Genomic DNA, 16,186 nt, shown 5'->3' on the forward strand with positions numbered 1-16,186 from the left:
TAGTTAGCACCTTGCCAGCTTTTGGAGGGCTCTAGACACCGCCAGAGGCTTGCAACTCCTCCCCAAATCCCAGCTCCTTGCTTAGCCAGCTTTGGGAAGGCTGGGTGGGGTGTCAAGTTTTGGCCTCGCTTCCCCACACATGACAGGTTGGTGCGCAGCCCACAGGTTCTGTGTCAAAAGTACTGTTGTGGGCCACTTGGTATGAAAAGTTAGACTGGCCTGAGCTAGATCCTTGCCCACCACTGTCGAGTCTCATGCTGAGGCCAGCTGGAAACAGGGTGGAGCACAGGATGTGGGGAAAGACTCCTACCCAACCTTGGCAACATGAGGCACAGTTATACATCTCTCTCTTCTTAAAGAGCATTCAGAATGGAGTGAGTTTTGAGAGTAAAAGATGGTGTTCATGAGGTGGCCCCTGCTCAGCCCAGCAAGTCTTATGTGGCTAGTCCCAGTTGTCCTGTCCCTTGTAGCTTCATCCCCGCACAAGGGAGGCCATTACCTGTTGCATAACTCCTTGTCCCAAAGCTTGCAGAGGGTTAAGGACCCTTTCTTGAACAAGTAGGTTGGCAGCTCCCCAAGGGATCAGGGAGCATCGCTGGCAGACAAACAATGGTGACCTCCCTGGTGGCCTGTGTAGGGCTGGGTGTCAGGTGGGGAGCAAAGGGGGAGGCGGAGAGAGAGAAACATTCAGTGGGCGACAACTGGCAGGTATGGCTTCTGGACCTGGTTGCACAATGGATGCCTGGAAAGAAGGGAGAGTGGGACCACGTGGCTGCTGTGCCAGTAAATTCCCCTCAGCTGCCACTTTTCTCCCCAGCCCACCCTGGCAATGATGGTGAGGGACAGTCTGCAGTGACTGAGGCCTTCCCTGTGGTGAGTTTGTTCTGCTCCATACATCTAGGCTGTGATCCTGCAAGGCTTGCTGTAATCTTGTGCTTTGGGGTGTTCTGTGGGGCAGGAAGAACTGGCTGCTTTCCCAAAGTAAAGCTCAGGCTGCTAAGTGGCCTGAGAGGAGCTAGACTGTAGCCCATCTCGGATCAGAGGGCTGAAGCTTAAAAGCAAAGTGAAGCTTGTTTGCACCACTTTGGGAGTTGACAAGGCTCATTGGAACCTGCAGCATGTGATACAGTCAGCAGTCCTCTGGAGCAACTTCCGATCTTAGTCCCAGGAGTATGGCATGCAGATTTGTCATCCTGCCCTGCTTGAGTCTCCCCGCCCCCTGCCTCTTTTTTGGGAAAGAAGAATCGGCAGACAACACATTTTTTTAATGCAGGCACTTTTAACCATATATGTAGTTGTTCACTCCGCCATGATCCATTTGAATGTGTGTACATTTTTAAAGTTATTTTGTCTAAATCTATATATTATCTCATTTACTGTATGAGTCTAAAAGCCACTGTCAGGATTAAGAGAAATGTGATGGTCAATGTATCCAGTTTTGTTATGGGCAGTGCTTTTTTTCTGGGCGGAAGCAGGGATATGCATACCCCTAAACATTTTGTGAATCTAAGTTTGGCCTCATTGAGGGGCAGTATTTCAAGATGAGTAGGGAAAGGAGAGTGCCTCCTAAACATTTATTTTTATTTTTAGAAAAAAGCACTGGTTATTGGTAACAGACTGCACTGTACTCAGGCCAGTTCCAGCCAAGTCCCATGCATTTTTTGGGGAAGAAAATCTTGGTGTGCATAGGATTCTAGGCTGATTCTGCATATATAAAGTCTCGCTGGTGCTGAGCTTGCTCTTATTTGGCAAAACAATGCTTTCCAAGTACAGTGGTACCTCTGGTTGAGGATGGGATCCGTTCCGGAAGTCTGGCCAGGTACGAGGTTTTCACAACCAGAAAGACTGCTTCTGTGCACACATGCGCGGTGCTAGAGTGCTTCTGTGCATGCACAGAAGTGGTCGACTGCTACTGCACATGTGGCAAAAGCCCGGAAATATACTTCTGGGTTTGCACCTTACGTATCCCAAAGTTTATGTAACCGGAGGGATACGTAAGAGGAGGTACAACTGTATGTCTATAGAGTGTTTCTCAAGTATGTCACATGCATTTCCTTGCAATTTTCATAAAATAGAATACATAGACCTGTGTTGTTGTTCTGGTTGTTGCTGATGTGGGGAGTGAATTGTTTTCTTAAGTAAAGCACATGGAAGAAGCAATATCTGAATGAGGAGCCCTAACGCATAGCTTAGAAACTCTTGGCCACTATGCTATTTGAGAACTCTCTAATAAAAACCAATTTTTCAAAAAGCAAATTCACAACTGTTGTTCTACCATCCACTGGTTGATTCCCCAAATAACATTATTGCACAAGCAATGAAATGAAGCTACAGGGTCCAACCACCCCCTCCTGAAAAAATAAGGACAGGGACATCCAAGAGATGAACTGTTTTGCAAGACTTCTGTACACATACCTCTTTAACTGCACTGAAGAGGAAATTTGCTTCAGCTGTGCTTGGATTTTGGATGAATGACAGTTTGCAGATGTTTTCCGTGCATGCAGAGCAGGTCAGATGAGCACTGCAATGATCCCCGATGGAGACCATCCACTTTGATTCCCAGATAAACAATCATTTGCTATCCAACAAATAATGGGTAAATTCAGGTAGTCCCATCATGACAAAGGCAAACCTCATCTACAGTCACCGCACACTCTCACTGAGCTCAGTTCATGGTACAAAACAGTGTGTGCCTGTACTTCTGCATTAGCCCAGCAGAGCCTAAGCTCTAAGGCTGCCATCTGCTGCCCTGGACAAGGATTTCATCCCCTCCAAAATCATCTTCAGAGAACCTCTGGACCTCTCTCCTTGGGTGGCGTCACCTGGCACCTTTCTTGCAAAGCCATTCTCACATATTTTCTGGTGGCACTTAAGGTTGTTTTGCTGGCTGAAGCGCCTGCTTTGAACTTGGTACTTCGATATACAGTATAGGATCCTCTCAGGAAAGCAGTCCATTTCAGGCTTCAACATTTTAAACTGCAACATTTTAAACTGGGCCCAGAAGCAATCCAGACAGGGGTGTAGGGGGCAGGCCATCCCGGGTGTCATCCCTGAGGGGTGTGTGTGTGCCAAAATCCCCCCTTGATGCCAATCTCTGTGCCAATCACCCCAATCATTACTCTTAAAATCTCAGTGCTAACTTAAAAAATAAAAGTACAGTGGTACCTCGGGTTAAGTACTTAATTTGTCAGTTCTTAACCTGAAACTGTTCTTAACCTGAAGCACCCCTTTAGCTAATGGGGCCTCCTGCTGCTGTCGTGCCGCCGGAGCACGATTTCTGTTCTCATCCTGAAGCAAAGTTCTTAACCTGAAGCACTATTTCTGGGTTAGCAGAGTCTGTAACCTGAAGCGTATGTAACCTGAAGCGTATGTAACCTGAGGTACCACTGTACTGAAAGGTCATCAGAATGTGTTGGTTTTCTTGGAACAGTCATATTGGAAGTCATTAAAAAAAAGTCCTGATCACATACTCAAAATTTATTTTAATTTGTTTTACACTATACTAGTTTCCAACCACAATACACATACAAGACAATAATAATATACTGTAGTATGATATTGCTATATATATTTTCCCTGAGAAAATTACACTTAATTTTAGTACACAGAGCAATCCCAAAGTCGCTTGGGTTCATCTTGGAAAACCTTTCCCAATAGTTATTTCACTTGCAAATCCTTCATATCCTGTGAATAGATAAACTTTTTGGAATAAGGGCTACCCTCTCTAAAAACAGGTCTGGTAAATATTTGTTAGGGGCAAAGCAGATCTGGCAAAAGAGCATCTTCTGTGTATTTACCATTTCAAAGGAATGGCCCAGACTAGCCAGGAGAGATAATCAGCAAAAATTATCAGGTATCTTGACAGACACAAGCTACACTCTCATATTTCTGTTGCAGACCACCTCTTTCTGTGACACTTGTGTGATGCTTTTGGGTGGTCTTTGGCTATGGGGTTGTGCAATTTCTAAAGCCTTTAAAAGTTCTTAAACACTTTTTTCTGGGTCCTCACCTGCTTGCAAAGCGGGGAGTGGGGGTGGCGACTCTTTTCTGATAGAAATAATAAAGCTCTTCCTTGCTTTCCTTCTACGGGTTCCTGCCTCCACTCATTTTCCCCTCACAATTAACTGACTTAGGAGATGCTGAATCCTTTGATGCAGTGTTGGGCTGTAAAAGCCAACTCCATTTTTTTTCTACAATGAACACCCCCACACATACAAAATATATGCATAACAAGATCTCCTACTTCGAACCACCTCAGATCTAGCTGCATCTGCATTCTCTTTGCCAGATCTTATATGAATTAAAGGCTGAGAAGGGCTGCCAACTGGACAGGAGAAAAAAAAACACCCCCATCCTCACAGTGATGCCAAAGCATAACAACAGCCTAGAACAGCTTGCAACAGACACCTGGTAGGCAGAAGTATGCAGGTGAAGATGCTCATGGTATGTGGAGCTCAGGATAATATCCTAGTTACTGGAGCCTGAACTGCTCTTAAAAAGGCACAGGCTGAAGGACCAGCACAAAACATACCTTGGCTATTTGGGCAGGCTCCTCTGAGCTCCACCACCTCCAAGCAACCGTGGGCCTTCCTATGCAAAAGCATTTTCTGCACCTCTTTAAGAGCGGGCTGCTGATGCTGCTGTTTTTAGCTGTTCCTATTTTATCTGCAAGCTGCCTTGAGTGAGAGCTGGACCACAAAGAAGGCTGATCGCCAAAGAATGGATGCTTTTGAATTCTGGTGCTGGAGGAGACTCTTGAGAGTCCCGTGGACTGCAAGAAGATCCAACCTCTCCATTCTTAAGGAAATCAGCCCTGAGGGCTCAGTGGAAGGACAGATCCTGAAGCTGAGGCTCCAATACTTTGGCCACCTCATGAGAAGAGAAGACTCCCTGGAAAAGACCCTGATGTTGGGAAAGATGGAGGACACAAGGAGAAGGGGACGACAGAGGACGAGATGGTGGGACAGTGTTCTCGAGGCTACCAGCATGAGGGAGGCAGTGGAAGACAGGAGTGCCTGGCGTGCTCTGGTCCAGGGAGTCATGAAGAGTCGGACACGACTAAACAACAACAAGTTTTCTCCGCCAGCCGCCTTGAGTCCCGTCCACTGCCGCCGCCCTATTGCAGGGGAGGCTGAGGGGGGTTTGCCAAAGGCAGAGGCGTCACTGGAACCGAGAATTCCTGGCTAGGCAGGTGAAATGCGGACTACAAACCAGCGCGTTTCCCCCCAGGGAATTAATCTCATTTACTCTCTGTTTAGGGAAGCTTTTAATGTTTAATAGGTTGTTGTATTTTAGTGTTTTGTTGGAAGCTGCCCAGAGTGGCTGGAGGGACCCAACCAGATGGGCGGGGAATGAATGAATGAATGAACGAACGAACGAATAAATAAATAAATATTATTATTATTATTATTATTATTATTATTATTATTATTATTATTCCACTACAGTACTATCTCCTCCCTCTACGAAACACTACCATCATTTTTCAATATTTTTTTTCACCGGGTTATAAAGTTTAGAGCGAATCCCCAGAAGCCCCAGTTTGTCTAAACTTCAACAGTCGTTCCTCCCTTCTCTTAGTTGCTTATTGGTCCCGCGACGTGTCACTCAACTCCGTCGTGATAAACGATTGACTTACCGGGCCATCAATGAGGGTTCTTCCGAGCGGGAAGGCGTCGCCCCGACAGTTCGTAAGCCCTCGAGGGGCGGGGATTAGCCTCACGTCTCCCTTAACTGGTCGCAGGCGGAAGAACCCAAACAGGCAGGATCCCGCGCATGTCCAAAGCAAGATGGAGGAAGCGGCATCGTAATTGGTCGGAGCGACTACTTTCTAGGCCAGTCTGATTGGGTGCCGAGGAGGGCTTGGGCGGGACCGCGGGGCAAAGCTGTGCGCGGCGATTGGCTAAGCGGCTTCCCCTCTTCTCTTCCCGGGCATTGGCTGCGGGGCGGAGATGGACGCGTGCTTTCCGGCGCCGCTCGGGGACCCGCCTGCGCTCCGGCTCTAGAGGGATCGGGGGCTCCGGCCGCATCGGGGCTGAAGGAAGAGCGTCGCCGCCGCCGCCGCCGCCATGAACATCCGGAACGCGAGGGTTCGAGCCCCGGGGTCGCCCGACGGGGGGGGGATCGTGGGCGGCGCTTGGGCTTCGGGGCCTGAGGCTAAAGGCCTTTCCTAGAATGAGCTGGAAGGGTTCCCCCGAGGTCATCGAGTCCAGCCCCTTTCCACGCAGGAATGAGCGCTCCAGGATCCCCGGGGAGGGTCCCTCGCCAGCACCGGGCCCTTGCCGCGAGGATCGGGTGGAGCCTCCAGGGACAGGAGCAGCGCCCTGCTGGGCACCTGGGCACGAGGTGGGGCAGCCGCCACCCCCTGAGGGCCCTTTGCTCTGTGAAACAAGATGAGGTCAGCTTAGCCCAGCCTTTGGCATTGGGAAGTATAGACTGCACCAGACTGCCCTGTTAGACTGCTGCTGAAATGGCTACTGGTAGTCAGGTTGGCGGGTCAGATTGATTTGGCAAAACAGCCCTTATTAAATCAGGCAGACTTGTTTCCAGTAGGTGAACAGCCAGGTGCTGCTGAGCGTGAGGTACTGGAGAGAATAGCTGTCATGTCCTACTTCGTTAGTTTTCCAGATTCGTATCTCTTATTTCAAGATACAGTGTCTCTGAATAAGGAGGTTCTATTTTGCTGTTACACACAGCAAATGTCAGTCCTACTGGGGAGAGGAGGAGCTGTGAAGTGGGTGCATTTCTCTCTGCTCTGTTTTAGTTTTTCTTCCTTTTTTCTCCACCAGCCCGAGGACCTGATGAACATGCAACACTGCAACCTCCTTTGCTTGCCAGAGAACTATCAAATGAAATATTACTTCTATCATGGACTCTCCTGGCCCCAGGTAACTCTGTCTGACTTGAAGGTTTTGTAGAATAATGGGTAACCTCAATCCTTCAAAAAGACCTTGACTGCAAATCTGCTACTCCCTTTACCACCACCCCTCTCTCCACCTGCCACCCTCTCTCTCCCGCCCCTTTGTATTGGCAACTGTGGTGCTAAGGTGACCCCTCTGAAAAACTCCTTCTGACCCAAGATCTCCTGGATCTCCTGCTGCCCTCCCACAGCCTTTGTCTGGGAGCTAGACCTCTAGCTTCTGGGAGACGGCCATGGTGCCTCATAAGTGACAGGGCAAGTTTTACTAGCCTCTCCCAGCTTTAATTAGCAACACTTCAGATTTTGTTGACTCCTCAGGATCTTTTGGTTGCCGTTGGTGGTTTTGTAATGGACCTGGGCCTGTGGCTGAGTGAGCTAATCAACACTTGTTACTCTGGCATGGCATTGCAGGTAGGGAGGTCTGTACTTCAAGCCCGCCATAAACACATCGGGTGGCCTGCCCAAGTTGCTCCCCAGATGGTGTCCCTGGGGCTGCAGTGGTTGTTCTTGGCTGTTCTCTTCCCACATAAAGTCAACTCTTAGCTTAGGTGGCGGTTACTTTCTGGGGATAGCACGTAAAGATGAAATTGTGCATAGACCAAACACACACTTCAAACACTATCTCAAGGTGAGTGCAATAGTTGGTGGGATTGTCAATATTCAACACCCACTCCCTTTAATTTTTTTTAAGCTGAATTCATGCAAATTAAATGTGCATAAATTGTGAGTCAACTGTATTTCCATCCTGCCACCTGCCACTTTCCTTCTCCAGCATATGCCTGTTACAGGTGGCAAGGAGAAGGACAACATGGAGGTAGTGATGAAATGACTAAGCCCTGTGCCTGCCGCTTTGGGGACTGACATACATATTCTCAACATTTCAGCCTGTTAAAGCGGCAACTTTCTGTCTCAACAGCCACACTCGCTCCCATATGGGAATTATAAAAATGCTGACTTGTCTGACAGAGTTGTTGTAAAGAATAAGATAAAATTCTGTGCCCTCCCCAACCAACTAAATAATATATTTGAAGTGCTTTGATTACCCAAAACACTGATCTATAAATGCTAAGTGGTATTTACGGATGGGCTCAAGCTTTATGGTGGCTAGATGGATGGGATAATCTGTTTTTCCTTTGGCTTTGCCTGTGGAACAGGCTGCTCTTTGATCCTGCTTGGACCAGAGCCACGTTTCCTCTCAGGGCACTGTTGCCTTCTGCCATGCCTGTGGGTGGCTCTGCTTCTTCTTCCCCAAGAGAGCCCACTATGTCACTCTAACTGCTTCCTTTCCCTCCCCCAGCTCTCCTACATTGCTGAGGATGAGAACGGGAAGATTGTGGGCTACGTGCTGGCTAAAATGTGAGTAGAATCATTTATTTGCACGGCTTTGGTATGCCTCTGTCTGTATATTTGCACTGTATCTCTTGCACTGCAGCTTCACAGGGGGCTCCAGCATAGGCTAGCAAAACACATATTTTGAGGGGTATATGCCTGAATGCTGTTGGTGCAGACTCTCACTTCTTCCCCTTTGCTGACTAGTCCCAGCAGTTAGGGGAAGAGGGAATTTAGTGGCATAAGGGTGAAGCACTCTAAATTCCACTCTTGTGGATACCTTGAAGATCCCCCAGGTGAAGATGCCTTGGCTCCAGGATGGCGACTGATACCTCCATCACCTGGCTGGCTGGTACACAGCAGCATTTTTTTGCTGCTGCCACATTGTGGTGCGAGTCACCTGGCTTGCATTGTAGCTCTTCAGCAAAAGAGCAGAGTCTTCTGCTGCCACAAGCCAGATGACTTGTGCAGTAGCACAGCAGCAGAAGACTCAGCATCTTTTGTAAAGTGTTATATATCACTGTACATCTTTTGTCTCTCTGAGGCCGGGCTGGGGTCCTGTGGCAAGCCGCTGCGCTGAGGTCAGATTGGATAGATATCACTGCAATGAATGAATGAATGAATGAATGAATGCATAAATGTATGCAGGCATTGGACATGTGGCTTCTATTTCACCTACTAGGGAAACATAAAAGTTATTTTAAGTTTATCTTAGGAAATAGTCTCCAGCTACACAGCATTGTAAAATATCATGTTAACTAAAACAGATTTGAATGGATTTTACAGTATCTTTTTAAATTTAAGACTGATGTAGGATATTTGATAGGACCAGCAAGCAGGTAGCTCATCTTTTTGCATATTTCTGCTCTTGATGTTTGGACAGGAGTAGCTACTTTTGCTAAAGTTTCCCTGAAGTGTGTGGTATAATTTTATTTTGAAACTGGTATAGCTGAGACCTAAACCTAATGCTGAACTAAACCTAAACTTTTAGTAGCATTTCTTCTCTCTCATCCTGTTTAGATCTGATTCAGACATTAATTTTAAATGATTTAATAACTGGCTCAGTTACTTTGAACTTCTGCAGATACATATTGTTCAGATTGATATTATCAACTATTATTTCTGCAAAGCAAGCCTGATTGGAGTGAATATTATGATGAGTCAAGTACTTAGCTAGAAAAGTTCCCTTTGCAATTGCTCAATAAGAAATAAGCCGTCTCTTGCCTTCTTAAGTTTTCTGGTGTGGCTCCGTGACTGTATTGACTCTTGGGGAAGAACCTTTAACTCGCATGGGGCAGAGGTGGGGGTGGGGTGGGCATCCCAAGGGAAACCCCCTCATGCTCCCTAATTCCATTCAGCTGGCTCCTTCCTTCCCAGCGGGCTTCTGAGTGTGCCAGGAGTAGGCAGGCTAGTCCAGGCTCCCAGCTCTGGGCAAGATGGCTGGTCTTGGCACTGCCAGGTAGCTGCTGCAGAGCTGCTTCTGTCTGGTGCCTGCCTGGAACAACCAGTTTGGTGAGCTGCAAGCAGGCCAAGTGGTTTCTCATGTTCGCACTGCAACCTTGTGCCTCCCTTGGCTAACTAGTTGGTGTACAGGGATGAGACAGCATGGCTATGGCAATGACTTCAGGCTTTGCTTCTGTCCTCTGCCTCCCTTATTCTAAGCTTCCTGTAGCCATGTGTACCTTTGGAGCATGTGCACATGGCTCCACCGAGGGGGCAGTCTGGTGGGGGCTGTCTGGACACCAGTCTTCAGTGGTGGCTTGTGGGCCTTGGTAGATGCCCAACCAAGCTGGGCCACTGTAGTAAGGCAGTCTGAGCTAGGCTGACTGGTGAAGGCTTGGCATTCTTAATTTTCAAATTTGTCAAATAGCCGTAAATATTATGGAAATACTTGTACGTTGACTTACAGTGCCACCACCCTAAAAAATGTTTGGTATCAGGCCTGGAAGAAGCTGCAAGAAAACACTTAATTGCCTGATAGCAGGACACAAAACTATATTCTTTGTGCAGTAAGTAGACCAAAGGAGTTGAAGGTGACACACAGTTGATTTGCTGAGGAAATGGCTGAAATGGTGGAAGTGCTCTTGTGAAAACTCTGGCAAGAAATCTGGGAAAAACGAAAGCTCCAGCGTGAGGTTCTGCATTCCACTTTAGCTATATTTCTGCTTCTGCCATTTATTTTCTAAGAGAGCAGGAGTTCTGCATATTTCTGCCAGGTTCCTTTCCTGTATTCTGAGGTGAGTGTTGTTATTGTTTTAGTAAAAATTGAAAAGGGAAGGAAGGGTACTATATTACAGGTGTTTGGTTTGTGTGATAAAGAGACTGGCATTGTGGAGAAAATAGTGTTGCAGTAGTGTTGGTCTTGATGCTTAGCTCGTTACATTTGTGAGGTGTGCAAGACTGGAGCTGAACTGACACACACAGTTTCTTTTTTCTCCAGGGAAGAAGACCCTGATGATGTTCCCCATGGTCATATCACATCTTTGGTAATACTTTCAGTTTCTATTGTTACAGCCCACTGGACATGTTTTACAATTGAGATGTGGCAAGTAGAGAGCAGTGGCTTGGAAGGCTGGCTGTGTCTCCTCTCAGCAGGATTCAGCTTTTTGTTAGGGACCCCCCCCCCCAGGCACTCAAGCTGTACGGATGGTGAAATACAAGGGGCAGGAGGGTTGTGAGAACTGCTGAGTGCCTAGGGATTGTTTTGTGAGAGCCTGAGCAGTAATTCTGGAAGCAGAAGCTGGAGGACAGAATTATTTGGTTCCTTCTGTTCAGGTCAATGCCCAGAAGAGCCAGTTGTGCCCCCCTTGCCAGACAAAATAGTGGCCATGTGAGGAAGCAGGTTGCCATTTTGTTAAAACTTCCTTTACTGTCAGTTCACTGTGATCTACAGACACTTGTGTCCATCACTGGAATTTGTACCACTGCACCAAACAGATTTTTGGCATAACATTAGTGTGGGGCATCCCAGAACTTGTAAGTTCAGAAAGTGGCTTTGTTTGTGTGAGAGAAGGAGTGTCTTAAGGTAGAAAAGTTTATGGAATGCCTCTTCCTTCTGATGGCTTTTTGTCCTTCCCTAGGCGGTCAAGCGTTCCCACCGACGCCTTGGCCTGGCCCAAAAGCTGATGGACCAGGCTTCACGGGCCATGATTGAGAACTTCAACGCCAAGTATGTCTCCCTGCACGTACGCAAGAGGTGAGTCTCTCTCCTGCTCCCTGTTCATCTCCACTTATGTCGGCTTCCAAATAATGTGCTCTTCTTGTTACGCAATGGTTACTGTGGGCATGATGCTAAGGACAGGGTTGCCACATGCCTACCACCACCACTGTTCCAAACACTTCATGGTTATGCGCAGAGGAAGCAGCTGCCCTCCTGTGGAACAGATGTGTGGTTGTCAAGCCAGTGCTGCTTCCTCTTGCCGCCCATGTCAGAAGCAGCACCCAGTGGTTTTGGTCTTCCTTGCCTTGGATTCCTTATTCCTAGAGCACTGGCTTCCTGCCAAGCCCCCACTCCTGCCTTCTCTTGAGCCCAAGTGAAATCACTCTCCGCAGAATCCCTTCCCAGGCTCTACCCCAGAGGTAGATGCAGTTCGCAGTTACACTGTCCTGCTTGAGGGTGAGGGAGGGAGGGACATGCAGGGTTCATTGACCTTCTTGCAGTCCCAGGTCTAGCCCCATGTTCTCTGCTGTCTTGGTTTACCGAAACTACTTTTCTTCTCTTGCTTTGCAGTAACCGAGCAGCGCTGCACCTCTACTCCAACACTCTCAATTTCCAGTGAGTACCAAGCGGGCAAGTGGTCATAGTGGATGTTTGGTCAGAGTGAGAAGGCGGTTTGGACCCCTGTGTGGTTTGCGGAGGTCAGTGGGCAGCTTTGAGCAAGTCATTCTGTCTCAGCAGAGCTTGCCTCACCGACTGGTGTGGCCAAGGCTCTCTTCTGAGCTCTGTGAAGCTCTTCCGCTGGCAGGTGTGTGAAGGTTGGACCCAGCAAGTAACCTGAAGGCTCCAGTGACAACCAGAGATGACTTGTGTTCCCCAAAGGCTCAGCTTGCTGTTAACTAGAGGAGGGAAACGCAAGGTTTGCTCCTCTCAGCTTCAGCTGTGTTTGTGGAAGGAGCAAAGGAAAACCATGCAGAGTCAGACCATAGTTCATCTATCTCAGGTCTGTCCACGTCAACCTTTTTCAACCAATAGCCTGCATTTTCTTTTGGACATCTATCCAAGGGCCACATGCCTATGATAAGAGGGGCCAAAGGCAAAGTGGGTGGAGCAACAAATGTAAACGTTACCTTTGCACCATCGGCTAGTTTCTGCACACATTCACGTCCCTCCTCCTGCTCCAAGCAGGCAACCGAGGGGTGTTGTCAGAATTCAAGGACGCGCCCCAGCCAGGCCAAAATGCTTGCTGCAAGTGTGAAGCAGAGCCGGAGAGGGACAGTGGGTGTGACTCGGGAAGAGGTATAGCCTGGAGAGAGACCCCAGGTAGAGAAGGGCCTTTTGGGTGCATTTGGCACTGAGCCCTAGGTTGCACCTGTTTGGTTTCCGCCGTGTGGCTGTGGCTTCCCAGGGTTCCAGCCAGGAGGCTTCCCAGCCCTTCCTGGAGATGCAAGTTATATGCAAAATGTGCTCTGCCTCCGAGATGCAACTCCTCCCTGTAAACCTGAATGCACAGCTTCGGTTGCTGGAAATGGGGTTGAACGATGTTTAAAAACACATCTGATTAAAATAGTTGAATCTCCTTTAGGGAAATTGAACAAATTTCCAAGACTGGAAATCCCAGTGCTAGATAGGAAAAGCAGGTTAGAAAATACATGGATCTTTGAAGGCTGGTGGGCGTGTTTTTATGATCCCATGAAGGTTTTCCATCCCCATTCTAACCTGCAAATCTTCTCAAAGTCTTATTACCTAAGCATTTATTCTGAGGACAGGAAATGCATTCTTAGATTCGTCTGTCATTCATCTCCAGCCAGTTGCCAGCCGTGGGATGGTGGGAGCCCAATCTATATAGTGCTTTTTATTTTTTTAAGTGTTCAAAGCACTTCATGTGCACTCTCTTGATAATATTTACAACAACCTTGTGAGGTAGGCCAGTATTGTTATCCTTATATTACAGGTCGGGGGTCTGAGGCTGAGAGACTAGTGCCCTGCCTCCAGCTGCCTAGTGAATTCATGGCTGAGGAGATTTGAACTGGGACTTCCCAGCTTGCACACCTGCCTCTTCTGCATTAAGACCAGCTGTGAGCGTGCTTGGGGCAGGCTTCTGGGACTTGACTGTGGGGGTTTTTCCAGTGAGGCCAGCATGCTTGCTCTTCCCACTAGGATCAGTGAAGTGGAGCCCAAATACTACGCCGATGGGGAAGATGCGTACGCCATGAAGCGCGACTTGACACAGATGGCGGAGGAGGTGAGCACGACCCTGCTGGTGCCCTCAGTGATGGAGTGTGCGAGTCTTTGATACTCCATCTCCGAGGCTGCTGCTCCACTAACTGCCCTTAAAAGGCAGCTCAGATTCTTCCACTGGTGTGGATGTTGGGACCCAGCCTGTATCCTAGCTGTACACCCATTGCATCAAAAGTGACCCACGTAAGCAAGGTGCTTGATGGCTGAATTCCAAACTACCTGGAGACAGACAAGGCAGCCTACAAGAGGAAGTTAGAACCTCCGGCTGCCTTTCTTCATACCTTCTCAACCTGTAAAGCTGAGGGTGAGATGGCGAGTAAAGCAAAACCTAGGCTGTTAAGAAGAGGGAGAATAGGGAATAGGGTGGCAAGGCTCCTCCTCCCCTGCCTGATGCCCTGTAACTTTGTTGTGTCTATCGGCCCCTTAATGTTATCAAGCACTTCTCTCTAGAGTTTAATTTCTTCCTGCTCTTTATTTTTAAGATGGGTAGGGAGTGAGGGAAAATCACCCAATAAACATACAGCATGATAACATCAGACGGGTTTGAATGCAGGTATCCTGTGAATCAGCTGTGTTTGGCTGATCCAAGATGCTCATATTTTGACATTTGGATGAAGGGACATACCTTTCCCCTTCCTCCATTGAGGCCATTTTCGTGCACATCTTTTACTAATTAATTTCACTGGTCTTCTTTTTTCATTTCTGTTGCACAGATGTGTTTTTTTAAACTGTGCACCATATTTAGCATCTAGAAAAATGGAGCATTTGCTTTGAATCTCTTGGCATATTCCATTGCTGTGGGGCCTGCTGTCAGTTATTATTGTGTGGTAAGATGATGCTTGTATATTTTTGTGATGAGCAACACAGCTCTTGGTCCCACACACTTGTTTAATTCCTTTTAAAAAAAGTAAGTGTGCCCACACCTATTTTGGGACGCTGTGTGTTCCTCCTCTGCTGATGTACACCTACGCAAGAGTTCTCACCCAGATATACTGAGACAGACAAGTGGAAAACTGCAGCAAAGCTAACCTCTGATTGCAGTTCCCCTCCATTTTGCCAGGTTATTGTTTGTATCTTTCAGGTTCTTTGGAGGCTGTGTGCCTCCCTCTCCCCTGTGCTGGGGTGCTCATGTAGCCAGACGGAAAGGGTGGAGGAGTTCAGTATCAATAACTGTATACATACATACTCGCATGTTGGGCTGATGAGGTTTCATGCTATTTGGGTTGACGAGGGTCTCACGGGAGTTTTCTGGATGTGCTTGGCAGGATGTTAGAAATGTGAACAGCGGCAAGCAACATCGAAAACATTTCCTTCCATAGCTGCTTTGCAGATTTTGAGGCTCCTTTTTTTGGAAGGTGGGGCGGTGTCTGACATGCCTGGGCTGTCTCCTGGAAAGAATGTGCAAGACCTTTGTAATTCAGCCAAGGGTTTTGTGGATGAAAACTGCTTATCTTCCCACACGCACACATTCCAGCTAAAACGAGCACCTGTTCCCTCACAGCTGCGGAGGCAGGTGGACCTGAAAGAGAAGAGCAAGCACTCTGTCCTGGGCTCCATTGAGAACAAGAGTGGGGACCACAAGGTCAACCACGTTGGCGAATGCTGCCGGGATGAGAAATGCCCTGGGACCGTGGTGGGCACTGGGCCTGGGGCTGAAGACAGCGGCGACAGCAAAGATGTCAGCGAGGTCAGCGAGGCCACAGAGAGCACAGATGTCAAGGACAGCTCAGAGGCCTCTGACTCGGCCTCCTAGCAAGGGCTTTCGCCAGGCCACTCACTGTCCAGCCCTTGAAGGATCTGTGTCTTTGCTTGCAGGTGTAAGGTCCCTACTGGGGGTTTGGAAATAAAAGTTTATGGAACCAGAGGGGTGCGTGTGCTGGTATGGCTTGTGTGTCCTTTCAGTGAAGCTTGCATAGAGAAGGAGCATGGAGGAGGCCCACAGCTCCTCTGCGTTTAGCCTAGATATTCAGCCCATCTCCTGTCCTCTGTATTTCAATCACTTACGTGGTTCTGCACAACTTAGTCTAGGGTTGCCCCCTCTTTTCTGAGAGACACCAACCTTTCAATTTCCAGTGGAAGTGGGAGAAAGGTAGTGAATCACATTTTAGGGTAACACTTTTTATCTGTTGGTTATTGCTATGCCACTTCTGGGTTAGCAATGTCAGTTGCTACACACACAGCCCCTTTGGCAGAAGGCCTGCAGAGAGTGCACACAGTGCCCTTCTGGGTTCAAGGACCCATAGAGGAAAAGACTGGACAAAGCACCCCAACTGGCCAGAACATGCAGCAGAGCGAGTGAGAGGTATCTACTAGTAACATGAACCTCTAGTGGCTAAAAGGGACAAGATTGGGAAGCAGGGGAAGGAAGGCGAAAGATCAATTTACCTTTTGCATGCCGGGAGAGGGAGGGTTTCCAGTGAGCAGTGACGTGTATCATAGGGCATTTGTAGCTCCCCCCAACTTGAAAGCCCACTCAAAGATGCTCGGAGCATAGGGGCTTCAAAGGAAGACTTTCCTTGTGTCTGGAGTTTGAATCCAGG

The 16,186-nt window shown here is 48.0% G+C and overlaps 1 protein-coding gene across 1 annotated transcript; it reads left to right on the forward strand.

The window, feature by feature from the left end:
• Positions 1 to 5,922: 5,922 nt before the first annotated feature.
• Positions 5,923 to 15,510, forward strand: NAA10 (N-alpha-acetyltransferase 10, NatA catalytic subunit). Its single transcript, XM_081844567.1, has 8 exons — positions 5,923 to 6,089; positions 6,789 to 6,887; positions 8,217 to 8,275; positions 10,689 to 10,734; positions 11,329 to 11,444; positions 11,979 to 12,023; positions 13,566 to 13,650; positions 15,148 to 15,510. Exons 1-8 carry the CDS (start codon positions 6,069 to 6,071, stop codon positions 15,397 to 15,399), a joined length of 723 nt encoding a protein of 240 aa, XP_081700693.1. The 5' UTR covers positions 5,923 to 6,068; the 3' UTR covers positions 15,400 to 15,510.
• The last annotated feature ends 676 nt before the right edge of the window (positions 15,511 to 16,186 follow it).

The sequence above is a fragment of the Podarcis erhardii genome (assembly GCF_964252035.2).
Source record: "Podarcis erhardii genome assembly, chromosome: 17".
Taxonomy (NCBI): domain Eukaryota; kingdom Metazoa; phylum Chordata; class Lepidosauria; order Squamata; family Lacertidae; genus Podarcis; species Podarcis erhardii.